This window comes from Calliphora vicina, chromosome 1 (assembly GCF_958450345.1).
Source record: "Calliphora vicina chromosome 1, idCalVici1.1, whole genome shotgun sequence".
Classification (NCBI taxonomy): Eukaryota; Metazoa; Arthropoda; class Insecta; order Diptera; family Calliphoridae; genus Calliphora; species Calliphora vicina.
Window position 1 is genome coordinate 39,581,492 of NC_088780.1, and position 25,755 is coordinate 39,607,246.

Sequence of the window (25,755 nt, forward strand, 5' to 3'; positions counted from 1 at the left end):
TAGTTTTTTTTTTCAAAATTTGTCTTGTGGGTTAGGGAAACTTCTGAAAAAATTAACCAATCGTACCAATATTAAAATAATTACCAATATTAAAGAAATTTAAATATTTCCATATTAAATGTAAATATTACTCAAAGGTTGAGTTCTTTTTGTTTTCAAAACATTCTCCAGACTTAATTCTTTAGAGAACGATAAAATATTCGGATTAAGGCAAAAATCTGGTTTCGACTGAAACTTTTATAAATATAAAACAAGTATGGAGTTTTAAAGGATATCCATGTTTAGAAGATCATTGCTTAAACTTATCGCCTCATATGTTATTTTAAAATGTCTTCAGAAATAAAGAACGCATCAAGATTCCTTCCTGTATGTAACATTGTATATTTTCATAATTTTGTTATTGTTACTATTTACATTTTCTGTATATACAAATTTTAGCCCCCTGATATAAATATAACAGGGGGCTAATTACCGCAGTCAAACACGGTCGAATGCTTATTCGAACGTGCGAGTTTTTCTTATTATTGGGATTCTCTTGTTCGAATCAATTAAACTGGCCTGTCACACATTTTGATCGGAATGGTTTCAATTTCATTTTAGGTTCTTCATATTCCGTGTAATTTATTAATTCCAAAAATATTTAATAATTCTGTATTTCTGATTTTAATTTGAACCGCGTTTTTTATATTAAAGCAAATGTGAAGTTTTTGCTACAGAAATTGATTAAAACTTTTAGAAAAACAAATAATTACAAAGAAATATCTATTCCACTTTGAAAATTGAAAGTGGTTTCATTCCGAAAGAAATTTTCGATTTACTTTTTCTGAAGAAGCAAAAAACTGAATTAATTCTGTGATAGGGCTGAAAATGTATAGTAAATTTTTACCCGATCGCTAATAAGCGTGTGACAGGCCAGATAAATACTTTATGTTCCGATAAGTTATAGGCTATAACTTCTAACATTGTTTAAGTTTATAATTAAGATACATGATTATGACCGACAAACAAATTATTGAAATACAATCTGTTTCGATGATCTTGATTTATGTCATTATTATAAATAGCCTGCCCAATGGGCAGTGCCCATGCCAGGTAAATTCTCCGCTCAATGATCGAAATTGAAAAATTTGTCTCCATAAGATTTGGGAAAAGGCTGCTTTTTATATCGTGTGATTTGCAAAACATAAATTTTTTGGGTTATACTGTCTGTGTTAATGACTTCTTAATCCATATAGATCAAAAATAGGTAAAAAATCGAGGTATATATTGATGTATTAATCATGTATGTAAGTTAATTGGGGGCTTCATGAAAGTTGATTTTAACCTACCGACGGATATCCAGAATATATACTTTATATATGTATTATGTTATATATATACCAGATACCGAAAATAACGTGTTCACTTTCATTTCAATGGTAAATTCTCATACGCAGCCATAGAGAAACATAGAGCGGAAACTAGGAAAAAACTCAAACAAAAAAGTACTCAAAATAATCACACATACGAGTGTTGTTTTTGTTTTCACATAGTTTTTTCTACTAATACATTCTCAGCACTTAGGTTTCTGACAACTGAGTTAGGTCTTTGACAACAGAGTTTCCGCTCTATGTCTATTCTCTATGTACGCAGTCATTTAAAAATATTTTTTTGTGATATATCACTGAGAGAGTGTTTTATTCGAGAACATTTTGGGGTTGAGAGAAACAGAAATGAAACAAACACAAATAATCTGGATGAGTGATTTATAATTTATTTTTTTTCGTAAAGGTCAGCTTGTGACTTTTATTTACGAACATGAAAAATAAATCACAAAAATGCATTTGATGCAAATCAACGCTTAAATATATAAAATTTATCAAAAGATTAATAACAATTTAAAAAAAATTCTCATTTCTGTTACTCAGACTTCATACTTATCATATTATTTCAATAATTTGTCAAAAAATACTAATAATATGTTATAAATAAAAAGGAAATAAAAGAGGAAGTAACAGTTATTAAGAACAAATGAATTGTTTATCTCACACCAAACCATTAAAAAACAAAAAAAACGAATAAACATCATGCCAAACCATTTAAATAAAAATCATTTTATAACTGTTATTTTCAGTGATTTATTTTTATCACAAAAATATAAATCACAATTTGGGTTTTTTGGTATATGGACGAGTTATTTTCGATCTCTGATATATACAAACGAAACGACAAACTTATAAAACCTTGGTGAAGCATAAAATAAAATACAAATTCGTTAGTTCCCAGTGTACACTACACTACATGGGGTAGTAGTACTTATGACCGACTATAATAACCGAATTAATTATTATTAATTATCAAAATATAAGGTTGAAATTATTATTATTTCTAATTATTATATAGATATTTCTCATTTTATTTTTAAATTATAAAAACAAAATATTTTCAAATATGGCAACATTGTTTGCGCTAAAATACACAGCTGTATTTATAATCTACCAAATAATGCAACTCTGTACATTTGGCTTCACAGAAAATGGCGAAAATGTTTTTCTATGTGTAATTTCGCCGTATACATCGTTTATTCAAGAAAAAAGTGTCGACAAAGTGCGTGCGAAAAAGGGCTGTTGAAAATAACAAAAGGCAGAAAAGACAAAAAAGCGAAAAATTTATACAATACTTGTACAAAATCTCATAAAACTTGGAATTTATTAATTGAAATGGGATCACGTACGGAATCACGCATTTACGTTGGCAATTTACCACCAGATATACGGACCAAAGATATTCAGGATTTATTTCACAAATTTGGCAAAGTAACATTTGTCGATCTAAAGAACCGGCGTGGTCCGCCATTTGCATTTGTAGAATTTGAAGATGCAAGGTAAGCAAGCTGTTTATGATATATTATCATTATTGATTTTTTTTGTTTGATATTGCGTTTGAAAGTAAAATTATGCTGTAAATTGTATTTTTGTTTGCATTTGAAAAAAATAGAGATGCGGATGATGCTGTTAAGGCTAGAGATGGATATGACTATGATGGTTACAGATTAAGAGTTGAATTTCCCCGAGGTGGTGGTCCTGGCAGTTACCGTGGCAACCGTAATGATGGTGGTGGTGGCGGAGGAGGTGGCGGCAGTGGTCGTGGTGGTAGAGATGGTGCTGGTGGCCGAGGTGGTCGCGGTCCGCCCACAAAACGTTCACAATTCCGTGTTATGGTTACGGGTTTGCCACCATCGGGTTCTTGGCAGGATTTAAAAGATCATATGCGTGAAGCAGGCGATGTTTGTTTTGCTGATACCTATAAGGATGGTACTGGTGTTGTAGAGTTTCTGCGTCATGAAGATATGAAATATGCCATTAAAAAGTTGGACGATTCACGTTTTCGTTCGCATGAGGTGAGTGTGTAAAAAATTATAAAAATTTTATTCTAAAATTTCACTTGAAAATTTTGTGTGATCCAAAGAATTTTTTTAGGATGATTCATGTAAAGTAATAAGTAGGTGTAATATATAAGCTTTTTGTGGACAAAAAAAAAAAAAAAAAAAACAGAAATATGCACAAAATATGGGTTATAGAAACAAGATAAGAGTCGAAAATTAAAACAAAATTATTAAATATGCCAACAAATGCAATTTTGAGATTTTTTTCTCTATAGGTGCTAAACGGTGGTTTGGGTCTCCTAGGCAATATAACTTTTCCCTATGTTAAGCGCGGCTAAAATGAGAAATATGGTCCTGTCTGTCCGAATGATGGTAACAATTCTTTGTTTATCGGTCCTGGCTCTCTCTTTGTAGGGTCATGGCCTCTGGATTTTGCACGTATTCGTTCGCTTTAAGCGGCTCAGAAAACACCATGAGCAAAGTCCTCCCCATTAGTCTCGTAAAAGTTAAACCCTTTCAGACCTGGTATGTTTATCTTAAAGTATGCCTTGAAGGGTATTTATAATTCGGCACAGCCGAATATGCCGATTAGACTATTTTATGTGGTTGAGCAATACTAATAACAAGTTTGTGTATGAGCCTTTTTATATCAAAATGTTTTCCAAAAATAGAAATGTTTCATCAAAAAAGAGCTATTTTTTATCGCTTAAAAACTGTATTTAGCATTTGATCAAATGCATGCCAAACCACATATTTATTTGGTCGTCGTAAAAAAAGAAAGTAGGAGGAGTGGAATTACCAAATGAGTACATTTATTATAAAAATTGTGACATTCTATCATTAAAATTAATAACATTTTAAACAATTACTTACCTCCCACTTTAATCGATTTGCGAGGAGTTACATACACAAATTATTTATTACAAAACCCAAATAAAACACCCAAACAAAGTCCCAATACTAATTAAATTAAGTAGTTTAGTAGATATAATATTAATATTGTGCACTACTTTTGTTTACTTTAGGGTGAAGTATCGTATATACGTGTACGTGAAGATTGTGGCGATGGAGCAGAACGTGGTGGTGGTATAAGTGGACGTGGAGATTTTGGTCGTGGCGGCATGGGTGGTGCCAGGTAACATTATTTTACTGTTTACTATTTACTTGCTGTTTATATTAATAAATTATTTTATTTTTAGATCACGTTCCCGTTCCTTCTCGCCACGTCCCCGAAGACGTGGTTCACCAACATATTCGCCTGTACGCCGTCAAACATTTTCAAGGTCACGATCTCGTTCAAACTTTTAAATAACACAAACAATATACATACATTTATTATGTGAAAAAAGAAACTAACTAAAGATACAAAAAAAAAAAACGTAAATTTAACAACTTAAACACTATTTGGAAGAAAAACAAAAAGAGAAACAAACGTACTTTTAAAACATTACGAAAACCACAAAAGAGCAAAACAAATTTAATACAAAATCACCAAAATTTTTAAACATTTAAAAAACATTCATACAATTTTGCTTCGAAAAGCAAATGAACAAGAAAATTTAAATATTTTTAAGATTTTATTTCTATTTATTACATATTTCTTTATTAACAACCATCACCACCAACAAATCAATGGCTTTATAAATCTTTTGTGCATTTTCCATTTGTAAAGTTTACAATAAGAATATTGTACTTGCAAAATGCTTGGTTTTTAATTTGTTTTCTTTTTACTTTTTCCTATACCAACATCATAATAAACCAGAGTTAATATTAATAAACCCTGCAGAAAAAAATCAAGGTTGACAATATTTCTCAATAATTTAGCTCAACTCTTAAATAGATTTGTTTTTAATTAACATTCCTTGATTTTCTAACAATATAACAAAATTTTGTTTTGTTAAAATTATTTTATTATAAAAATAAACAAAAAAAAAGAAAAAACATTCAAAAAAGATAATTTGAAAACTTATTTATCTTGCTAACAAGGAAAGAAACTAACACTATTAAACTAGTTTAAGCGAATTATTTTCCATTTTTATAGTTTGTTTATGTATTTCTTTCCTTGCTAGTCAACTCACTATAATAATTATCAACCATTTTAACATATTTTTTAATTACCAAAATTAAAACTATCTAATAAATATGTATATTCTTCATTCACCTATAAATTATGTATAAAATATATTAATAATATTTTTTTTTCTTAATTTTTCTTGTCTTTCCTCTGCAAATGGATGGAAATGTTATTTGGAAATTGAATTGGAGGGAAGGAGTAAAGGAGGATTAATAGAATGTTATTAAAATGGATATAAGGATTTGATTTGAAAGGAAAAATACGGATTTGATGAAAGTAATCATATGCAATTATTGGACATACACATATTCACTTGAAAGTAAAGGATTTTTAGAGAAAAATGTAATGGATTTCAAAAATATGTAACCATGAAATGGATTTTATGTAAACAAAAAAGCTTATGTGGAATTCAATATTTTCAAATTATAACTTCAAGGATTTTATATGAAATGAAATGTATTTCATGCCCTGGAGGATCGGGATCAGCAGGATTTTAGGATATTCTTCACATTGTTTGTAAGTTTTTTTTTTAGGATTTTTTTGGTGGACATTCATTATCATTGAGTATTAGGACAGCGTGGGAGGATTTTTCAACTGGATTTCTTCTCATATATACAATCTCGGATATCAATTCTACTTCTTATATATAAAATATATAAATAAAACTCATTAAAATTTGGATTAAACAATTTCTTAACCCAACCTTTGAATGAAATCTCTAAATAAACTCAAAGGAAAATCTTCAACTCTGTTTTCTTCAAAAAAAAAACTCAAGACAAAAAATTGGATTTAATTTCCACCACATATTCCAACCGCGGCCACTCAGGATTAATTCATTCATTAGTTTGTTTTCGTCAGACAAAAAAAAAACAGGAAATGAAAAATAAATTTCTCAAATCTCCCTGCCCCGCCTTTAGGACAACGTTAACACACTCATACAAACTTCAAAATGACCTCTAAACTCGTTAACTTCTTTCTGGATTTTGTCGGTATGTGTTTATTATTCTCTTAACATCATTATATTTGTAACTATTTCTTATTTTGTTTGTTTTTTTTTACTAAATATGTAAAACATTTCAAATTGCTATAGCATTACAAAAAAAACATCCATATTTTAATATATTATTAATAAACATTTATATTTTCTCTTATAAACTTTAATAAATAAAGCTCAATTAAGCAAAACTAAACAACAAACTAATACAAATGAATATATTTATTTCAATAAAATTTTAATGATTTGAGTCACCTCTTAGACTTCAAAAAAACAGTTTAAAATGCTATACAGTGAGTGAATAAAATGGAATATTTTAAAATTTCAGTCTTCAAAAAAAGTGTGCAACCGTTCTAAGTCCACTTTTTATGAAAATTTAGATTTTAATACAAAACATCAGAATAAGTAAAAATACATACTGGGGGTCGATTCTGGTTCTGTGAAACGGTGAAATGAAAATAACTTTATTTTCATTTTCATAAAACTTTTCATATCATTTCACATTTACACAAATTGCGATTCCCGTTCTTCAATTTGTTTTATTCCACTTGTTCTTTTCATATGAAAAAACTTTTCATTTCACAGAACCAGAATCGACCCCTGGGCCCTATTCGACAAAATAATTTTTCACTTATCAAATTTTTCGTCAATTTACAAAACTTTATGTTCCTCAGAACTATAAAATTTGAACTAACACTTTGCCAACAAATGTAATTTGATAAGTGAAAAGTGGATAAGTTCTTTTGTGGAATAGAGCCAGTTTGCTTAAAAACGTAAACAATAACATATTTATTTTTTCTCATTATACTGTGCAATGCTAAAGTAAGCAAACGTAGTAAAGATTTAAGAATTTACAAAATGTTGCCCCTGGAGGTTATCAATAATCTAAAATTAGAAATAAATGAGGTTGGTTTTGGTTGCTATTATCCCACAAAAAACCTCTTGTTTCTAAAAAACCATACTGCTTGTAAACTAGACAATTTGCCAAGGAATATTTAAACTGGTCGAGACAGAAATACTGTTCTATTTTCGGATGAATCCAAATACAATTTAATAGGCAGTGAAAGGAGAACTTTTGTATTACGGCCGAAGGGAAAGAGACTGAACCCTAAGTACACAAATAAAATAAGATACTATGACTGGAATGTTCTTTATCCATACGCTAAGGAAAATATGCTCCTAGTTTGATACCAGATACCACCACAACAATGTTACAATCCAATGAGGTACGTGTTAGAAGTAGCCTGACCAATCGCGAGACCTAAATCGCATGATAAGCTATGGGAAATTGTAGATCGCTAAATATTGACTCAAAATTGTACCACGAAGGAAGTTTTATAAGATGCGGATATAATGAAATAGCAAAATATTTCAAAGGAAACGATTTATTGGTTCAATGTGTCGTCACTGTGAAGCATTAATAAAAACAAGAGATATCCAACAAAATACTGAGACGCTAAAAGGAAAGAAATTTTTTGTAAAAATTAATATTTAATACATAATTTAATTTTAATATCTAATTTATGGAACATATTTTGATTTTAAAAGTTGAGTGTTATTTTAATGCCAAATGCTATTAAGCTGCGGCTGCTCATTTGTATTCCCTATTATATTCTCAATAAATTCCAATGTGATGATCAAAAAATTCTGAAATTTGAAAATGGAATTTTGAAGCTGTCGTTAAGAAAATTAATTTTTTTTGGACATACCTGCGAATATGTTAACGATATCATACGATGACAAAAAGTCATATACAAGTAAATATGGATATACATATGTTAAGTAAAAATTAGCTATTATTTTAATGTTTCTTAAAACGTTAATTTTGTTCCTACATTTTTTGTTCTAGTGGTTAATGTCCTGGGGAATTTTTAATATTTTTTTAATGTATTTCCCCTTGTAAATTAACCTCATTAACCTGAAATTTGTTCAGGATAATTTTTTTTACAAAATTCACCAAACTTGTGAGACTGGGAAAAATCATTTTTTTTGGGTGGCCCCTAACATTTATGTATATTTTATACCAAATTTCAATTTATAGGGCCTGATTCAAAAAACGCGACCGGAAATCAATAGTAGATATAAACAGGCCTGTTACACATTTTGTTCGGAATGATTTTTTTTTTGTTCTTCAGATTCCGTGTAATTTATTAATTTCAAAAATATTTAATAATTCAAAGAAATATCAATTCCACATTGAAAACTGAAAGTGGTTTCATTCCGAAAGATATTTTCGTTTTACTTTTTCTGAAGAAGCAAAATACGGAATTAATTCCACTTTCGATCGGAATGGAATTCTGTGACAGGTTTGAAAATATACAAGTGAGTAGGGGCCACCCCAAAAAAAATTGATTTTTCACAGATTCGATTATGTGATTTTAGGGATTGTAGGGAAAATAAGGCAATCAAATATTTTGAATCTTTAATAAAATTTTTAGTATAAAAAAATCAAATATCTTGTAGGCAATTCCGGGTAAACTGTTTGGTACTTTGTTTTTCTTTTGGTCTGATTTGAGTGAAAAGGGAAATTGGTACTTTTTCTCCTAATGGTACTTTTTTATAATTATAAATGATTAAAATTATCGACATAAAAGTTAGCTGATGTGTATCAGTTTGAAGTTAGAATTAAACATAGGTAACATACAGGCAATTCCGGGTAAACTGTTTGGTACTTTGTTTTTCTTTTGGTCTGATTTGAGTGAAAAGGGAAATTGGTACTTTTTCTCCTAATGGTACTTTTTTATAATTATAAATGATTAAAATTATCGACATAAAAGTTAGCTGATGTGTATCAGTTTGAAGTTAGAATTAAACATAGGTAACATACAGGCCTGTCACACATTTTGTTCGGAATGGTTTCAATTCCGTAGTTTTTATTCCGATCGATTTCGTTTTAGGTTCTTCAGATTTCGTGTAACTTATTAATTCCAAAAATATTTAATAATTCTATATTTCTGATTTAAATTTGAAAGCGTTTTTTTATATTAAAACAAAAGGGAAGCTTTTGGTACAGAAATCGATTAAAAATTTTAGAAAAACAAATAATTACAAAGAAATATCAATTCCACTTTGAAAACTGAAAGTGGTTTCATTCCGAAAGAAATTTTCGTTTTACTTTTTCTGAAGAAGCAAAATACGGAATTAATTCCACTTTCGATCGGAATGGAATTCTGTGACAGGCCTGATAGATAACTAATGGTAATTTTTCGTTCTTCTAATCGTACCTTTTTTAATTTTTTTTATAATAAAGTACCTAAAAACATGACCATATATGGTTCTGTGTGAATGAGAATACATAGGGCGTAATTATTGGTACTTTTTCAGCCCAATGATGAAAATAAATTACCCGGGAGTTGTTTCCCTTTTCGTTTTTAATATAGAATTTGAATAGGAAAAATGAGAAAAGGGAAAAAACGCCCGGGCATTTTTTTTGCCTGTCTGTTGAAGGCAAAAATAGTTTTTGTTATGAAAATTTTTTTAATTTTATAACAATTTATTATTTATTGTAATTTTATGTAACAAATGAAGATAATTTTATTTGGAAAAAAATTTTGTTCAAAGTTTCCATTATATTGTCAACCACTTTATATCGTCCCCTCAATAAAACAATATTGTATAAGCATATACAACATTATTTTTTTATTGCATAATAAGAAACTAACTGATTCTATATGTGGTCAAAATTTGGTGAAATTCTACTTCCACAAAGTGGGTCAAAAGATAAATTGAAATATTACTTTTGTTCCAGATGTCAAATATTTAAACTGCACCTGGATCCATGATGGAATTGTCGACACAAATTAACACATTTGTTATCTATCGAAAAATAATTTCGATATCGAAACTATAATAAATTCAAATTTCTTACGCGATATCAAATGCCATAATCTCAAAAAAAAAATTTCGATAATTTTTACAAGATATCGATTGCTGCAATTCGGCCTCAATTCTGTAGCGTAGCTCAGCAGTTGTCCCATCGGTTTTAATTGGGCAACGATCCGTAACCATATTACCTTGATTACCATTCTGGTATCTGACATATTTCGTCCTTGAGACTCTATAGTCCGATCTGCTCATACAGGGGGGTTATTATTAAAGAAATTCGTTCGAATTTTTATGTTTTTACATTGTATTTCGAAAGTGTTTCGTTTCGAATTACATAATAACCACCCAGGATTAGTTAGTACTATGTAGGATTTTCTATAAAACAACCCATTGGTAGAATGAAGGTTGAATGAATGAAGGTTTCACCAATTCGCCCCTCACTTCCAAAACATGATTCAAGATCCATTGCTTGAAGTTTTTGCTCCAATTGGATTTGTTTCCAAAATATAACTTTGGAGCAGTCTATATTGAGTATACATATTTAGGTTTTACTGTTTACACTTGAAGTTGTGCAAAAATATTGAATGCAACACTTTGAGTTCCAAAGAGCAGGTTTATTATATATATTTGCGGCAAATGTACATATATTCATTTCCATGCATACATACTAAAAACAACAACAGCAACATTTATGTATAGCCAGTCTGCCTTTGATAAGAGCTGTGAGAATTGCAATTCGGTTAATGGAAAGAAACTACAAACGACAGTTGTTTACTGAAAGCGAAAGCGCAAAGTTCTATCAACGGTGATATAAACAATAAAGATTTTTGCAATTGTTTACTTTTCGTTTTTATTTATATACAAATCGCAAAATAACACAATCTCTGATAATGACGGTAAACAGTGATCTAGTCAAAGAACGACAAAATGCCACAATAAATAGTGAAGATTTTGCTGTATGGTGGATGGGTGGTAAAGATGAACTTTGCAAGCGCAGAGCTTTGGAAAAGCTTTTCTTTGACGATCCACAATTTGATGATTCCCACAATATTATGAATTTCTCACACAAAGAGCTTTACGAGCATACCACGGAAAAGTCTACCAAAGTAATTCGAAAACTAAGAGAATGGTATAGAGAAGAGCAACAGAAACAGGGTGCCAAGTCAACATCCATAGATGATATGTATTTATTTCGTTCACTGCTTAGTGGTCCATTGGGCACTGGATTGTTTCAGCAGAATTTTCCTTTACGTTTACATTTCTCCATGTTTTTAACGGCCCTGTTGGGACAGTCCAATGAGGAGCAACGTAGTGAGTGGTTAGAAAAGGCTTGGAATATGGAGGGCATTATTGGTACTTATGCTCAAACTGAATTAGGCCATGGCACATATTTACGAGGCCTAGAGACACGAGCAGATTATGACGTGGAAAAACAGGAGTTTATTTTAAATACCCCCTCTTTAACGGCCTATAAATGGTGGCCGGGAGGTTTGGGTCACACCGCCAATATGGTTGTGCTAATGGCTCAATTGTACATTAAGGGTAAACATTATGGACTGCAACCATTTTTGGTACGTATACGTAACGAGAAAACCCATCAGCCAGAACCAGGTGTAGATGTAGGTGACCTTGGCCCGAAACTTGGAGTTAATGGGGTCAATAATGGTTTTTTAGGTTTGAAAAATGTTCGCATACCTTTGCGTCAAATGCTGTCGAAGCATAATCAAGTTTTGGAGGACGGTACTTTTGTCAAGGGACCAGAACCTCTGATGTTGTATAGTACCATGTCCTATGTTCGTGTGATGATCGTTAAAGACGTTTCGTTTAATCTATTGCAGGCGGCTACAATTGCAACCAGGTGAGTAATCTCAGATATACTATTTTAGATCTAATCAGTCAATGTGCATTATAATAAACAAAAGCGAAAAGTACCATTAAAAAAAGTACCATAAAGTACACCCTGTGGATTTTCATTTATTCAGGACAATGCAATGGTTCAAGGTCCTTTTTTACAAAATTAAAAAAGTACCATAAGTCCCCTTGTGAATTATCACTCCCTGGAGACAATCAGCCTTATCGAACTCAGATAAATTATGTATATGATTGCGATAACCATAATATGGTAAAGTTGAGATTCACATGATTGTAGTAATTATATATATATTTTTTAATTAATTAATTAATAAAAAATATATATTATTGTCTATTCACCTTGTCTTTGAATAGTTTTAGGAGTTCTTCATCCCAAATGTTGAGTTTTAACCAGGTACTGTAACGAAATTTATTTGTAATTTTTGAATAATCTGATTTATTAAGGAATATTTATCACATAAAGTTGTTTTGTTATAAAATAATAGGCTGACTTCCAAAATGTATCAATTACTACGGTATTTTTATTATTTGTTACATTTACGATATCATATTAGAACATTATGACAATATGACTAATAGCAGACCATGTTAATACCCCAATAATATTGTAAAAAATTATCAAAATAGTGAAATAGTAAAACTCAATGAAATTTGAATTTAGCTTAGAAATATAAATTTATATTTGGTAAAAGGTTATGTTTTTGAAAACTAAATAAAATCCAATAAAAATTTAAACTGAATCGATTTCTAATTTTGGTTATATACAAACAAGATATTGAGAAAATGGGGGTTAGAGCTTTTCACGGGAATTCCCGGGTCGAGAAATCGCGGGAATTCCGCAAAATTGTCAATTCCTAAATCCCGGGAATTTGTGCAAGAATTCCCGGGAATTATTTTCTTTAAATTTATGTGATGTTGAACTTGACTTTCTCTAAAGATACTTAAAGCTCCAAAACAAATGCAGAAGATTCATACAACAAAAAAGATTTAATCCAAATAGACCAATAACTAGTTCATTATGTACTTACAAATGTACTTACAATCAGTTGAGAAATAAGTAGTAAATTCACAACAAGAATATGTAGCTAAAAAAAAACACAAAAAATATTGCCTTGTGTGGGAATCGAACAGTCACATTATTTGCTTGTGTTTGATAGTCAAGCTGCTAACTCACTGCTCCATGTACGAGTTATTTTATTGGAAGTTAACAATAGTTTTAACATCAACATATAAATGAATATGATATGAACAAAAAAATTAATGGCTTTGATAGGTGGCGAACCACTAACCTCCCGTTTTCCAGTCAAACACACTAGATAGCTGTGCTAAATGCAAAAGTTCATTACCAGCCTGTATAAAAATAAGTACTTATTTTAGTAAATAAAATAATGAGCTGGGTAACCACCACTCCTTACAAAAGAATGCATGAAATAACTAGTTGTCATTACAAAAATTCACAAAATTTTTGCTGGGAGATTTTTTTCTACCTTCATTAGATTGCAATTAATTCTGTTAATTCGCGACAAATAAATATTTTATTTTTTTGAATTGGCAATGTTTTGCTTATTAAATCAAAAATAAGGTAAAGATGTTAATTAGAACTTGAAGAAAACCCCAATCATATTAAACAAAATTCAATTGTGGTTTTATTCCAAAAATGTTTGTTTTACTCTTTGTGAAAAAGCTAAATACTAAAATAATTCCACTTTCGATCGGAATAGATTTCTGTGACAGCTCTGAATATTCACGAGTTTTTGAAATAATTTGAATAATGAACTTGTTATTGCACTATTTGGGTTAAATACTTTTTCTTGTATGAATCTTTTGATTTTATTTTGGAGCTTGAAGCACCTTTTAGAGAAAATCAAGTTTAAACAAGTAAGAGAGCTATATTCGGCTGTGCCGAATATTATATACCCTTCACCAAATTATACTTCAAAATACAAATTTTTGAATATATTTAGGTAAACAAAATTAATTTTTTTTTTCAAAGTTGTTTTTTTTCATTTTTTGTAAAAAAAATTTTTTCGAATTGTTAATTTTAAATTTTTTTTAAATTTAAAAAAAAATTCGGGTTAAAAAATATTTTTTCCGATTTTGACCCATTGTAGGTCCAACTTCAAATGTCTTTGAAATATGTATCTATCATTAGTTATCCATATTGTCTATATTAATGACTTAGTAATCCAGATATATGTAGGTCAAAAATCGAGGTTGTCCTGGTATCTCAGCCATTGTGGACCGATTTTGCTGATTTTAAATAGGAAACTTCTCGAAAGCATGTCTGACATAATTATTGAAGATTTGGATCCCGAAGATATCTGGTGTCTTCAGAAAATTGATTTCAACAGACAAACGGACATGGCTTAATAGACTCCGCTATCTATAAGGATCTAGTTGGCTGCCGTAATAATTAAATGGCCATTTTTTTTTTGCTCAAGGTGGATTTTTATCACTTTTTTCTATATTTTAACACGGTTATATCTCCGTAAACCGTACGGAATATCTCTTTTGTGTCTGAATCAAAGTTGTAGATATTGAATAGGAGAAAAAAACGAAACATACCTACCCGAAAAAGTGCATTCAGTGCCTTAAAAATGGCCAATTTTTATAAAAAAAATTTTACCAATTTTTCACATTTTTTGCTCAATAACTGGATCCAATTATGGACCGATCACCAATTAGGTCGTGTGATTTGTGTCTAAGGGGCTACTTTCACGTGCAATTGTCAGAATTGAGTACTAAAGCAATGAACTGAAAAATGTTGTACTGTGTTATGAAATAATTCAACAATGACTGAATTCTATTCAAATAAAATTCAAGATACAGAATTTATTATGTAGGGAATGGTTTTATGGAATGAATTGCTGATATATTTAATTCTGAATAAAAATTTTAGTGAATTAAGCATAAATCTCAATAAATCTATATTTATATTATTTTCCAGATATTCCGCCATTCGCCGTCAAGGAATAGAGTCATTGCCACAAAAAGAAGTACAAGTTTTAGATTTCCTAACTCAACAACATAAGGTCTTTCCTCAAATAGCTAAGGGAATATTCTATCGCTTGGCGTCAGACTATGTGTGGGATCTCTATCGTACTGTACACAAGGAACTCGACCAGGGTATTAAGCGTAATTTACCCGAATTACATGCTCTATCATGTTGCTTGAAAGCCGTATGCTCTCATGAGGCAGCCAATGGAGTAGAGATATTGAGAAAGGCATGTGGAGGTCATGGCTATTTAAATTCAGCAAATTTTGTTTCCATATATGGTGCCGCTGCGGCCGCTTGTACCTACGAAGGAGAAAATACTGTACTATTACTACAAACAGCCAAATTCTTAGTAAAATATTTTGAGCAAGGCATCAAGCGTAAATATTTGCCTAAATCTGTGGTGTATTTGCGTACCAGCAGCCAGGTTAAATGGTCTTTAAATTTGGAATGTATAGTGAAAATTTTGGAGAAAACCTCATTGGAACGTGTGAAATATGTTTTTCTAACGCAAAGATCTTTTACTAAAAAACAACCAGATAATTCGGCTCAAAAGGCTGCAAATCGTGCTGGTCTAATATTGACCCAAACAGCTGTACTACATGGCAAAGCCTTTCTAGCGCGCATGGCTTACGAAGAGATCAATCAACAAACCAATAAGGGTCAATTCAATGCTAGTCTGAAACCGATAATGCATCAGCTCTTAAACATCTTCATCTTGGAAATGTTCTTAACTAGCTTAGACGATATTTTACGTTTTCAACGCTCGATAACAGCCAAGGAAATTGAAGAAGTGGAAAGACTTTATGAAGACATGCTAATGGCTTTTAGACCAAATGCAGTGGCTTTAGTTGATGGCTTTGAGTTTCATGATCGTGTGTTAGGTTCAACATTGGGCTGTTATGATGGTCGTGCTTATGAGCGTCTCATGGATGAGGCCCGTAAAAGTGATTTGAATCAAGAACCTGTGAATCGGGTATTTGACACGCATTTGAAGCATTTATTGCAAGCTAAATTGTAGTAAAATAGAAAATATGTAAGTGATTTGGTGTTGGTCCTGTTAGAATTTTTATTTTTTTTACTAAATGATAATCTGATAATAAATTACATATTGAAGTACAAATGTTGTTTTTACATGAAATCCAGACTCAGAAAAGTTAGGAAATCCTGATTAAATAATGTTGAACCACAAATTAATGATACTTTTTTTTCTGTCAAGAAGGGCACCCAGTGGGTTAAACTAATTCGGGTACGCTGAATTCAGTGATGTAAAACGTTTTTTTAGGTTATAATACAAGCTTAAGCTGGTATTTTCGAGATATACCGTTATTCTTGAATAAACAAAAAAATAGAAATTCCGGAAATTAAAATTACCTTTAAGTAAGGATCAACATGTTTTTAATCCTCGCAGTCGGTTTAGAAATATAATTTTTTTTTTGGCAAAAAAAAAATAATTTTTTAGGTAACGATATGTTTTATTACTTCTATTACTATTACTATGGAGACTGATACTTCATACAAAGTAGCGAATCATGGCACTTCGTAAGGAGGTGTACTTGTCGAACAAATAGTAAGAATTAAGCATTTGAAAAATTTTTTTTTATGAAATCGCAAATGATAATAACATATCCAATTCAATATGACCATAATCCGGAGTCCATTGCATTTATTGTAAAGGAATGGTTCTTTTTAAAAGTTAAAATAAAAACTTCTAATGCATCATACATAACAGGTAAGTGATCACAACGACCGTCAGATCCGAAAATCGGGGTACTAGGGAAAGGGGGGTTTGAAGTTTTATTAGGCAACATGTGGATTCCGAGGCAAAAGAACTGTTCATATTTTGAGGCCAAGAACGAATCAAGCCAAAGTGAAGCGTATCCCAGAGAGAGCTTTCTGCATCGATCGAAACAAATAGTAGTCGGACGGGGCACGGTCTGGACTGTAAAGCGGGTAAGTCAAAACTTTTCAGCCACTACATACTAAATACCTTCTAACAGGTATTTCATATGGTACCCATATGCTTGTAATTGTTTTAAAAATAGCTGATTGATCTTTATAAAAATTCCCAATGAGTTTGCAAGCTGTTGTTGAGTTTGACAACAATCTTCATGGAGTAATGTCTCCAATTCTTTGTCTTCAAACTTGACGGATCGTTCACGATCCTGGACGTATTACGGGTGTGGCCATTCTGACATACTTACATACCTACCAAATCAAACGGATGAACTAGCAAAAACTGAAGATATTTTATTTGAAAAATAATGTCCCAAAATGGCACATCATTCCTACATTACTCCTACTCAATTTCATATATTAAAATATATTATTTTACAGATTATAGCTTTATTTCGAGGATCGGTGCTTTGCGTTTTTACTCAAACCATTTTTTTTTTTTTCAAAATTGGCCAACTATGGATAGGTATTTTTACTGGCGACATGAAATAACACCCAATGAAATAACGCCCAATTAGGAAAATGAAATAAGTTCCAATAAAATTGGAAAAATTTAAAATTGGGCTTTATTTAATTTTTTTGGGGGGTTAATTCATTTTTAAATTGGGAGTTATTTCATAATGAAAGAAAAGAAAAAATTGGAGTTTACTTCATTTAAAATATTTTTGGGCGTTATTTCATTTTATTTGGGCCTTATTTCATTTTCATAAAAATGATTTGTTGACAAATTTTTAAGAGTTTTAAAACTTGTGTTACAACTAGAAACCGTTAGGATCGACTTAAAATATTCTTGATGCATCTTAATACCATTAGAATTGGACTACTAGACGATAGAGTGTTGGTTGCGAGTTCGATTCCCGCCAGAGACTCTGGGTGTATCTGCAGACAAGCAAAACTCTTCGCAGTTTGTGTTTGTTTTAAAAAAAAAAAAACTTAATAAACTAATTTTTATTAATGGAATACGAAATTATGAGTAGTCGCCGTAGAAATAGAAAATTGTTGTATTTTATTACTGAACAACAATTATACTTAAAAAATGATTATACAAAAATACAGTACTCTACATGTACTACGAAAAGAAGCGATTTTTGTTACAAACTATTTCTCGCCTGCGGCGATATTCTTTTTTCCATTACAAAACTTGTCTCTGTTACATTAATTAAGCTTAGGATTAAGCTTAAAAAAGGTGGATCAAAATTTAAAACAAGTAAAAGAGCTATATTCGGCTGTGCCGAATCTTATATACCCTTCACCAAATTATGCTTCAAAATACAAATTTTAAATATTTTTTAGTAAACAAAAATTTTTTTCCAGTTGCTTTTTCATTTTTTGGAAAAAAATAGTTTTCGAATTGTTATTTTATTTTTATACCCTTCACCTTCGTGAGAAGGGTATATATAAGTTTGTCATTCCGTTTGTAATTTCTACATTTTTCATTTCCGACCCTATAAAGTATATATATTCTGGATCCTTATAGATAGCGGAGTCGATTAAGTCGATTAAGAAATCAGTTTTCTGAAGACCCCAGATATCTTCGGGATCCAAATCTTCAATAATTCTGTCAGACATGCTTTCGAGAATTTTGCTATTTAAAATCAGCAAAATCGGTCCACAAATGGCTGATATATGAGAAAAAAACCAAGACAACCTCGATTTTTGACCTATTTTTTTTTACCTATATCTGGATTACTAAGACATTAATATAGACAATATGGATATCTAATGATAGATATTTCAAAGACATTTGCAACGACGTATAAAGACCATAGAAAGACCTACAATGGGTCAAAATCGGGAAAAAAATTTTGAACCAGTTTTTTTTTAAAAAATTAAAAAACAAAAAAAAAATTTTAAAATTTCAAAAAAAAATTTTTTTAAAATTTAAAAAAAAATAAAATAACAATCGAAAAATTTTTTTTTACCAAAAAATTCAAAAAACAACTGGAAAAAAAATTAAAAATTTTGAAGTATAATTTGGTGAAGGGTATTTAAGATTCGGCACAGCCGAATATAGCACTCTTACTTGTTTTTTTTAAATTTAAATTTTTTTTTGTTTTTTCGGGTTAAAAAATATTTTTCCGGTTTTGACCCATTGTAGGTCCAACTTACTATGGTCTTATATACGACGTTGCAAAGGTCTTTGAAATATCTATCATTAGATATCCATATTGTCTTAATGACTTAGTAATCCAGATATAGGTGAAAAATCGAAAACTCCTGGTTTTTTCCTCATATCTCAGCCATTTGTGGACAGATTTTGATGATTTTAAATAGGAAACTTCTCGAAAGCATGTCTGACAGAATTATTGAAGATTTGGATCCCGGGGTCTTCAGAAAATTGATTTCAACAGACAGACAGACGGACATGACTTAGATAGTGAAGTTTTTAAAAGTTTAAGCACAAATTGATTGAAGCTTTCAAATTTAGTTCGTTTTAAAATTTCAATTTCCGAAATAAGTTGCATTATGCAAAGGTATTTTAAAATAAAGGGGAAATATATGTACATATACATATGTAATTTCCAAACCAATATTTATGGCTAGCGGTTTTGTAAACCTGAACTATTAGATTCCATTTATAGCACAATCGTTCGGAAAACAAAACAGTACCTATATTTGATTTGTTTTAATTTTTGATTATACCCGAGTTGCTGCACTTTTTGCTATATTCTATATGCTTCAAATTTAAATCAGCACTTTACTGGTGAATTATGATGTTTAATAAAAGTTTTAGTTCTAAATATGCGTACTGCAATTCATTAATCGTATTAAATCTAGCAGAACATTTCCCAATTATCTTCTATTACTTTCAAAAATAACGTACTAATTACTAGGTAATACTGTGTACATACAATTTGAAAACCGCATTATCACATAACGGAAAACACTATGATAACGGTGTTTATGGACAGCTGTTAATTTAACAACCATTGCTGTTATTCAACATACACATGTGAATTTACAGCATTCACTTGAAAGTAATAGCAATCGAACATTTATTATTATTTTGCCTGCTGTTATCAAACCAAAATGTTAAATCAGTTTCTTCGAGTTCTTTGCGTGAAACGGACGTGAATACCGGTGAATAAAACTTCAGTGGCAACTACATGTTTTTCCTAAACGCAGTGTAAAACTAAATAAAAAACAACAAGAAGTTTTGTTGAATTGTTTAACAAACAATAATATTTGGCAATAAACACAAAAAGTATAAATAAATTGTGTGTTAAAATTTTTGTTTAAGCCATGGTAACAATAAATTGTGTATTGTCTATGGTAGTAAAGTGAGTGCAACGAAAAAAAAAAACTTAAATAATAAGTAAGACGACGAAAAACAAAAAAATATGCCGAAAATATAACAATAAATATAAGTTTTTGGAGCAGTTTGTTAAAGCCAACAGTATAAAAACGCAAAATAAGAAGCAGCCAAAAAAATAAAAAAAAATATTGTGCGGAAACACGTTGTATTTGTTTTGGTTAGTTGTTATTGTTTTTATTTCATTTCTGTTTTGTACCTTTCTTCTGTTTGTATATGTTTGGACGATCACCAGAGAGTCAGTCGGTCAGTCAAAATATGTTTGGACGGACTGTGTTAATTAAACAATTATTTTTGTTTGTTTATTTTTCTTTGGTTTTTTAAAACCGGTCTGAATTAAACAAAACAAAATAAATATGTATAGAAAATTTTGGTTATTTACCTATCTGTTTTGTTGGCTTTTCACTTTGTATATCGTTCAATTTAATAGTTTTGCACCTTTAATGTTTTTGTTGTTATATGATTAATTATATTGGATGTGTGAGTATGAGTGTGCAAGATTTTGTTTATTGTTTATGGGGCCTTTTGGCGGGCCAATATTATCAACAATAAGAACTAATAAAATCTCTACTATAATCACCACATTTTGTCATTTTAATGACGGCTTCGATTATTAATTTGTGGCCATTTATTTTATTTATTTGTTTTTCTTTCCTCTCCTGGCTTGTTGTGCATTTCTTTTAACACTTTTTCGTGTTGTTATCAAATTGTATTGTTTGTTGTTGTATTGGGTTTTAAATTACAATAACAATAAGTAATTTTGTTAAGATACATACATATTTGTTAACAAAAAATGAATAATGATCATACGTTGTGTAGATAAAATAAAAATTGAAGTCAAATATTTAAAAGTGTATTTTTTAAAAAGGTAAACAAAAGTGTTGCCAACTAAATACTTCTGTTGATTTAATTTTAAAATAATGCTTTTTAATGTTTATGAAAACATACATATTTAGAATGTTTTTGTAAAATTTTGTTTATGATGAGATGAGTGGCCAGGGTTTATGTAAAGTTCGGTTTTAACAGAAAAAATAGTTTTCGAAAAAAAAATATGCACAAACTAATTATCCAAATCTGATATCAAAAATAGGAGGTACTGGATTTGTTTCTATAATATCTTAATATTTAATAAATAGGTCAAAACCGAAATAAACCGAACGGTTTTCTGTTACAACCGAACACGAAACTCTAGTATTATGGGTTTCTAATAATGTTTGTAGCAGCCAAAACTAAAGGTCCTTAAATGGTAACACTCAACTTAAAATATACCACTCAACTCAGAATTTCTTTCTGTGTCTGCCCGTCTCGCTGTCCATGCAAACCTTGTGAGTTAGGGTTGTACCTAATTCGAATAAAAATTCTTCGAATTATAAAACAAAATATATTTTTTTATTCGAGTGAAAACATTTTGCAATTTAAAACAAAAAAATATTCTATTAGTAATTTTTGATTAATCGAATAGTCTAACAAATTTATTTTCAAGTTAAAATTATTATAGTCCATTGACTTTTCATAAATTGTGGGTTTATTTATGCAAAGTCGGCATATTATGCAACCTAACTTAAAAAACGAAAACCTTTAGACTCCTGAAGACCTAGAAAAGGTTACAGTATCTGTAGTATAGATTTTCCAATGTCCTCCCGAAAAATAAATAAATATCGGTCATTAACGTTTAATCTATATAAGTAGGTATCTACATAAATATCGCTCCAAATAAATTTTATATCGCACTGGATCCTCTAAAGAGAGTCAACACAAACAATATTCACTTTTTAAATTTTGAGTTGGCTCTCTTTAGAGTAAATAGTGCAATATGTTTGTATACGGAAGTTGTGTTACCTAATTTTATGATGATCGATCCATAATTAGTCATAGCATATAAAAATATCTAATTTCAACATATTCCCTTTTGAACTCTATGCACTTTGTCCAACGTTTTTCCAATTTTTTTATGCCTTCCAAAAATAAGATTTGTCGAGGTCATCAAAATAAGTATTTTATGTGAGATGATTGCATCGTTGGAGTTAAATCCCTGAGTTTCGGGGCTAAATCCGGAGAATGTGGCGGAAGATGGAGCATTTCGTATAGAGTGTCCAAAAAAACCGGCAAATTTGAAAAACCAGTTTCCGGTTTAACCGAAAAAGTGTGTTTTTGAAAAATAAATCAATATTTTTAAAAATGGTATCAAAGTTTTTCATAAATATGATTAAATGAGCTTTAGAAAATATATTTCAATAAAACCGGTTAACCATCTTACAAAAACCGGTTTGTCAAAAAACCGAAAAGTTAAAAAAAACGAAACCGGTGGAGTTTACAAAGATGAAAAAACTGGTTGATCGGTTTTCGGTTTCGGTTTTGGATACTATAATTTCGTAGACTAATTCATGAATTTTTGCCACGTAAATTGCAGATGTGTGTACCCTTTTGTGCACACAATTGTGTGTAAACGCAGCAGCCATCTTGCGGAAAGCTTTCTCGTACCCAAGTGATCATTTGAAATAGTTTTTCATTCCTCTCCGCATTTGATTATTTTGAGTCCATATTTCGCGAATTGCAATTTCCCATATGTTTTCTATGCGATTAAGATCTGCAAAACACGTAATTCATTAGAATGTAATCACTCGATTACAACCCTAGATGTGTGTTTGTGGTCATTGTCATTCTGCAATCTCCAAATTAGGGACATATTTTCCTTAACGTATGGATACAAAACATCGATTAAAATGGATATGTTCAATTTGGGATTAATTTTGAAATTTTCCGGGATCACGGGAATTCGCTCCTCTTAAGTCTGTTAATTCGTAAAAAATAAATATTTAATTAATTTTGAATTGGGAATGTTTTGCTTATTAAATCAAAAATTAAGTAAAGACCATGTATTAAAGGTTGCACATTCCTTTATAATTTCTTTTATGTAGCTTCTAAATATTCTAAAGCTAAAACTATTTCTTGCTTCCATTTTAACACTTTTAATCAAAAAATATAAAAACTATTTCAATAACACAAACGAGCTTCAAAAACAATAACAAGAACTGCGGTTTATAAATTGCTGTCTGCCTTTCTAACCCTTTGATAAAATTAAGGGTAAACATGCAGCATATTTTCGTTTTTTTAGGGCAACATTTAGGGCAAACTACATTTTTTCAGAAAAGAACACAGAGAAGCGTAAAAGCCAGAATAAAGACATAATTTATGCCAGAAATGAAAACGCCATAAGTTTTATACTAAACGAACAAAAATGCGTGCAACTTTTTATGCATGCTGCTTTGCTTGCGCATTTATTATTGCACTTTGCTAAGGTTGCCCAAGACTGTCATGTCATCAACAAGAATCTAATTTTATTTTCAAATAATTTTTTGTTTGCCGTTGAGTTAATTGAATGTGCGGTTTTTTGTTGCCTTGCAGCGAATAACTAACTCAGGGTCAGTGGTTTTTATGAAAAATTATTAACTTAGACAACTTGTCGTCAACAAAATATTTAATAGTTTTCCAAAGAACTCTATACAAACATTCATATTCTAAACAATTATTGTTAGTCATATCAGCAGACATAAAAAACAAATATAAATTGTAGTTATTTTTAAGTTCTTAGAACAATTTCTAGTTAACGTCTGTATTTAGAAATATATATTTGTTAACAACACGTTTTATTTGACTGTTTTACTAATATTATATTTTATATCTATTTTCAGCTATTAATTGTACAAATTAGACATCATCAATAAAATAAATCTATAACAAAAATTCTTAAATAAAATAAGAAAAGAAATTACTTTCAATAACCAGATGTTTGCTATACAATTGATAGCAGTTTACAAAATAATAAGAAAAATAATAAATAAAATTACTGATTAATGTCTATTCATTTACTTCTGCAATAAGTAAAAAAAGTAGCAATTTAAAAAAGGAATAAAAAATATGCAAATCTAATAAATAAAAAAGCAAGTGCAAAAGTTTAATAAAAAAATAATAAAAAAATTTCATATACATACATGTGTGTTAAACTTAAATAAATTCATTAAATAATTGTAGTGTTGAAATCATCATTTTAAAACCAATTCATATACATATTTATAACAAAACAAATTGAGTAAATTTAATTAAATTCAAGTGTTAATGTTAAACAATTGTAATTGAATGCAACATTTTCAACAAGTCTTAAGGATTTTATGAAACCAGTAAATTATTTAATTAGGTAAGTGCTTTTTAGATTTTTTTTGTTTTAAATAATACCTATTTCATTTATCAAAATTGGACAATTGAACATTGAATAAATAAATCAAAAAGTCATGTTGGTATTTGACAGACAAATGGGCATTTCAAGAGACTGATGATTTTTCAACTGAAACCATGTAAAAAACCGATGACAATCAAGACTTTATGAAGAAAGTTCTTCGCTATAAAAATATCCCTTTGCTTGCGTTGCCAACTACTTAATGGGGAATTTGTGTCAATTATTTTAAACGCACTAGTCCCATTACACATGAAAAGTAGACGATTTGATAAAAAGTTGACAATTTATAAACGAATTATATAACACATCTGGTAATAAATTATATTTTATAGTTTTAATTTTATAACTTAAAAATGCGGGATTTACAATAGATGGCGTATGAACGCGGTTTGTGTTTTTAATAATTTATATGTCATTTTGAAGGGTACATATCTGTCATTTAGTCTCACTTAGTTATTGAACATTAAAACAACAATGTTTTTTTTTTTACTTTGAAAATGTCGACTTTTGTACCAAAAAATCATCATATGCGGGAAGTTTTGCTTTACTTCTTTAATTTGAAAAAAAAGTGCCGATGAAGCACACCGATTGCTTACCAAAGCTTATGGTGAATGTGTTCTATCGGTTTTAACGTGTGAGATTGCTTACCAAAGCTTATGGTGAATGTGTTCTATCGGTTTTAACGTGTGAGAGATGGTTTGTGCGATTCAGAAGTGGTGATTTTGATACAGAAGACAAAGATCGCCCATGCCAGCCAAAAAATTTTGAAGACCAAGAAGTGGAGGCATAACTCCATGAAGACTGTTGCAAAACTTAATAAGAGCTTGCAAAATCATTGGGAGCTACTCAAGTAGTAATTTCAAAACTTTTCGAGCAGCAGGATTCATCCCAAAGCAGGACATTTGGGTACCATATGCATTGAAACCGAGAGACCTTGAAAGACGATTTTGTATGTCCTTTAATGACCCTTGAACGCTATAAAAGAAAATCGTTTTTGCACCTAATCATTATTTGCGATGAAAAATGGATCCATTACGATAACCCGAAGCGTACGAGATGGTATTTGAAGCCCGGCCAACCAGCCGAATCGACACCAAAGACAAATGTCCATGGCGGTAAGGTAATTCT

General features: G+C 30.2%; 3 protein-coding genes across 5 annotated transcripts in view; all 3 read left to right on the top strand.

Annotated features, from left to right (window-relative positions):
* The first annotated feature begins 2,557 nt into the window (after window positions 1-2,557).
* SF2 (splicing factor 2) lies at window positions 2,558-5,571 on the top strand. Its single transcript, XM_065509567.1, has 4 exons — window positions 2,558-2,863; window positions 2,977-3,379; window positions 4,390-4,499; window positions 4,564-5,571. The coding sequence occupies exons 1-4, from the start codon at window positions 2,700-2,702 to the stop codon at window positions 4,670-4,672; spliced, it is 786 nt and encodes a 261-aa protein (XP_065365639.1). The 5' UTR covers window positions 2,558-2,699; the 3' UTR covers window positions 4,673-5,571.
* A 5,509-nt stretch (window positions 5,572-11,080) lies between these two features.
* Window positions 11,081-16,247, top strand: LOC135958684 (probable peroxisomal acyl-coenzyme A oxidase 1). The gene is made up of 2 exons (XM_065509578.1): window positions 11,081-12,115; window positions 15,077-16,247. The coding sequence occupies exons 1-2, from the start codon at window positions 11,148-11,150 to the stop codon at window positions 16,143-16,145; spliced, it is 2,037 nt and encodes a 678-aa protein (XP_065365650.1). The 5' UTR covers window positions 11,081-11,147; the 3' UTR covers window positions 16,146-16,247.
* An 8,155-nt stretch (window positions 16,248-24,402) lies between these two features.
* Window positions 24,403-25,755, top strand: part of Sulf1 (Extracellular sulfatase Sulf1) — a 246,244-nt gene continuing 244,891 nt past the window's right edge. The window contains exon 1 of one of the 3 annotated variants that reach the window (XM_065509627.1): window positions 24,403-24,588. The gene's annotated coding sequence lies outside the window, so the exon portion shown is untranslated. The remainder of the gene's footprint in view (window positions 24,589-25,755) is intronic. The other 2 variants (XM_065509611.1, XM_065509634.1) reach the window with 2 other exon arrangements.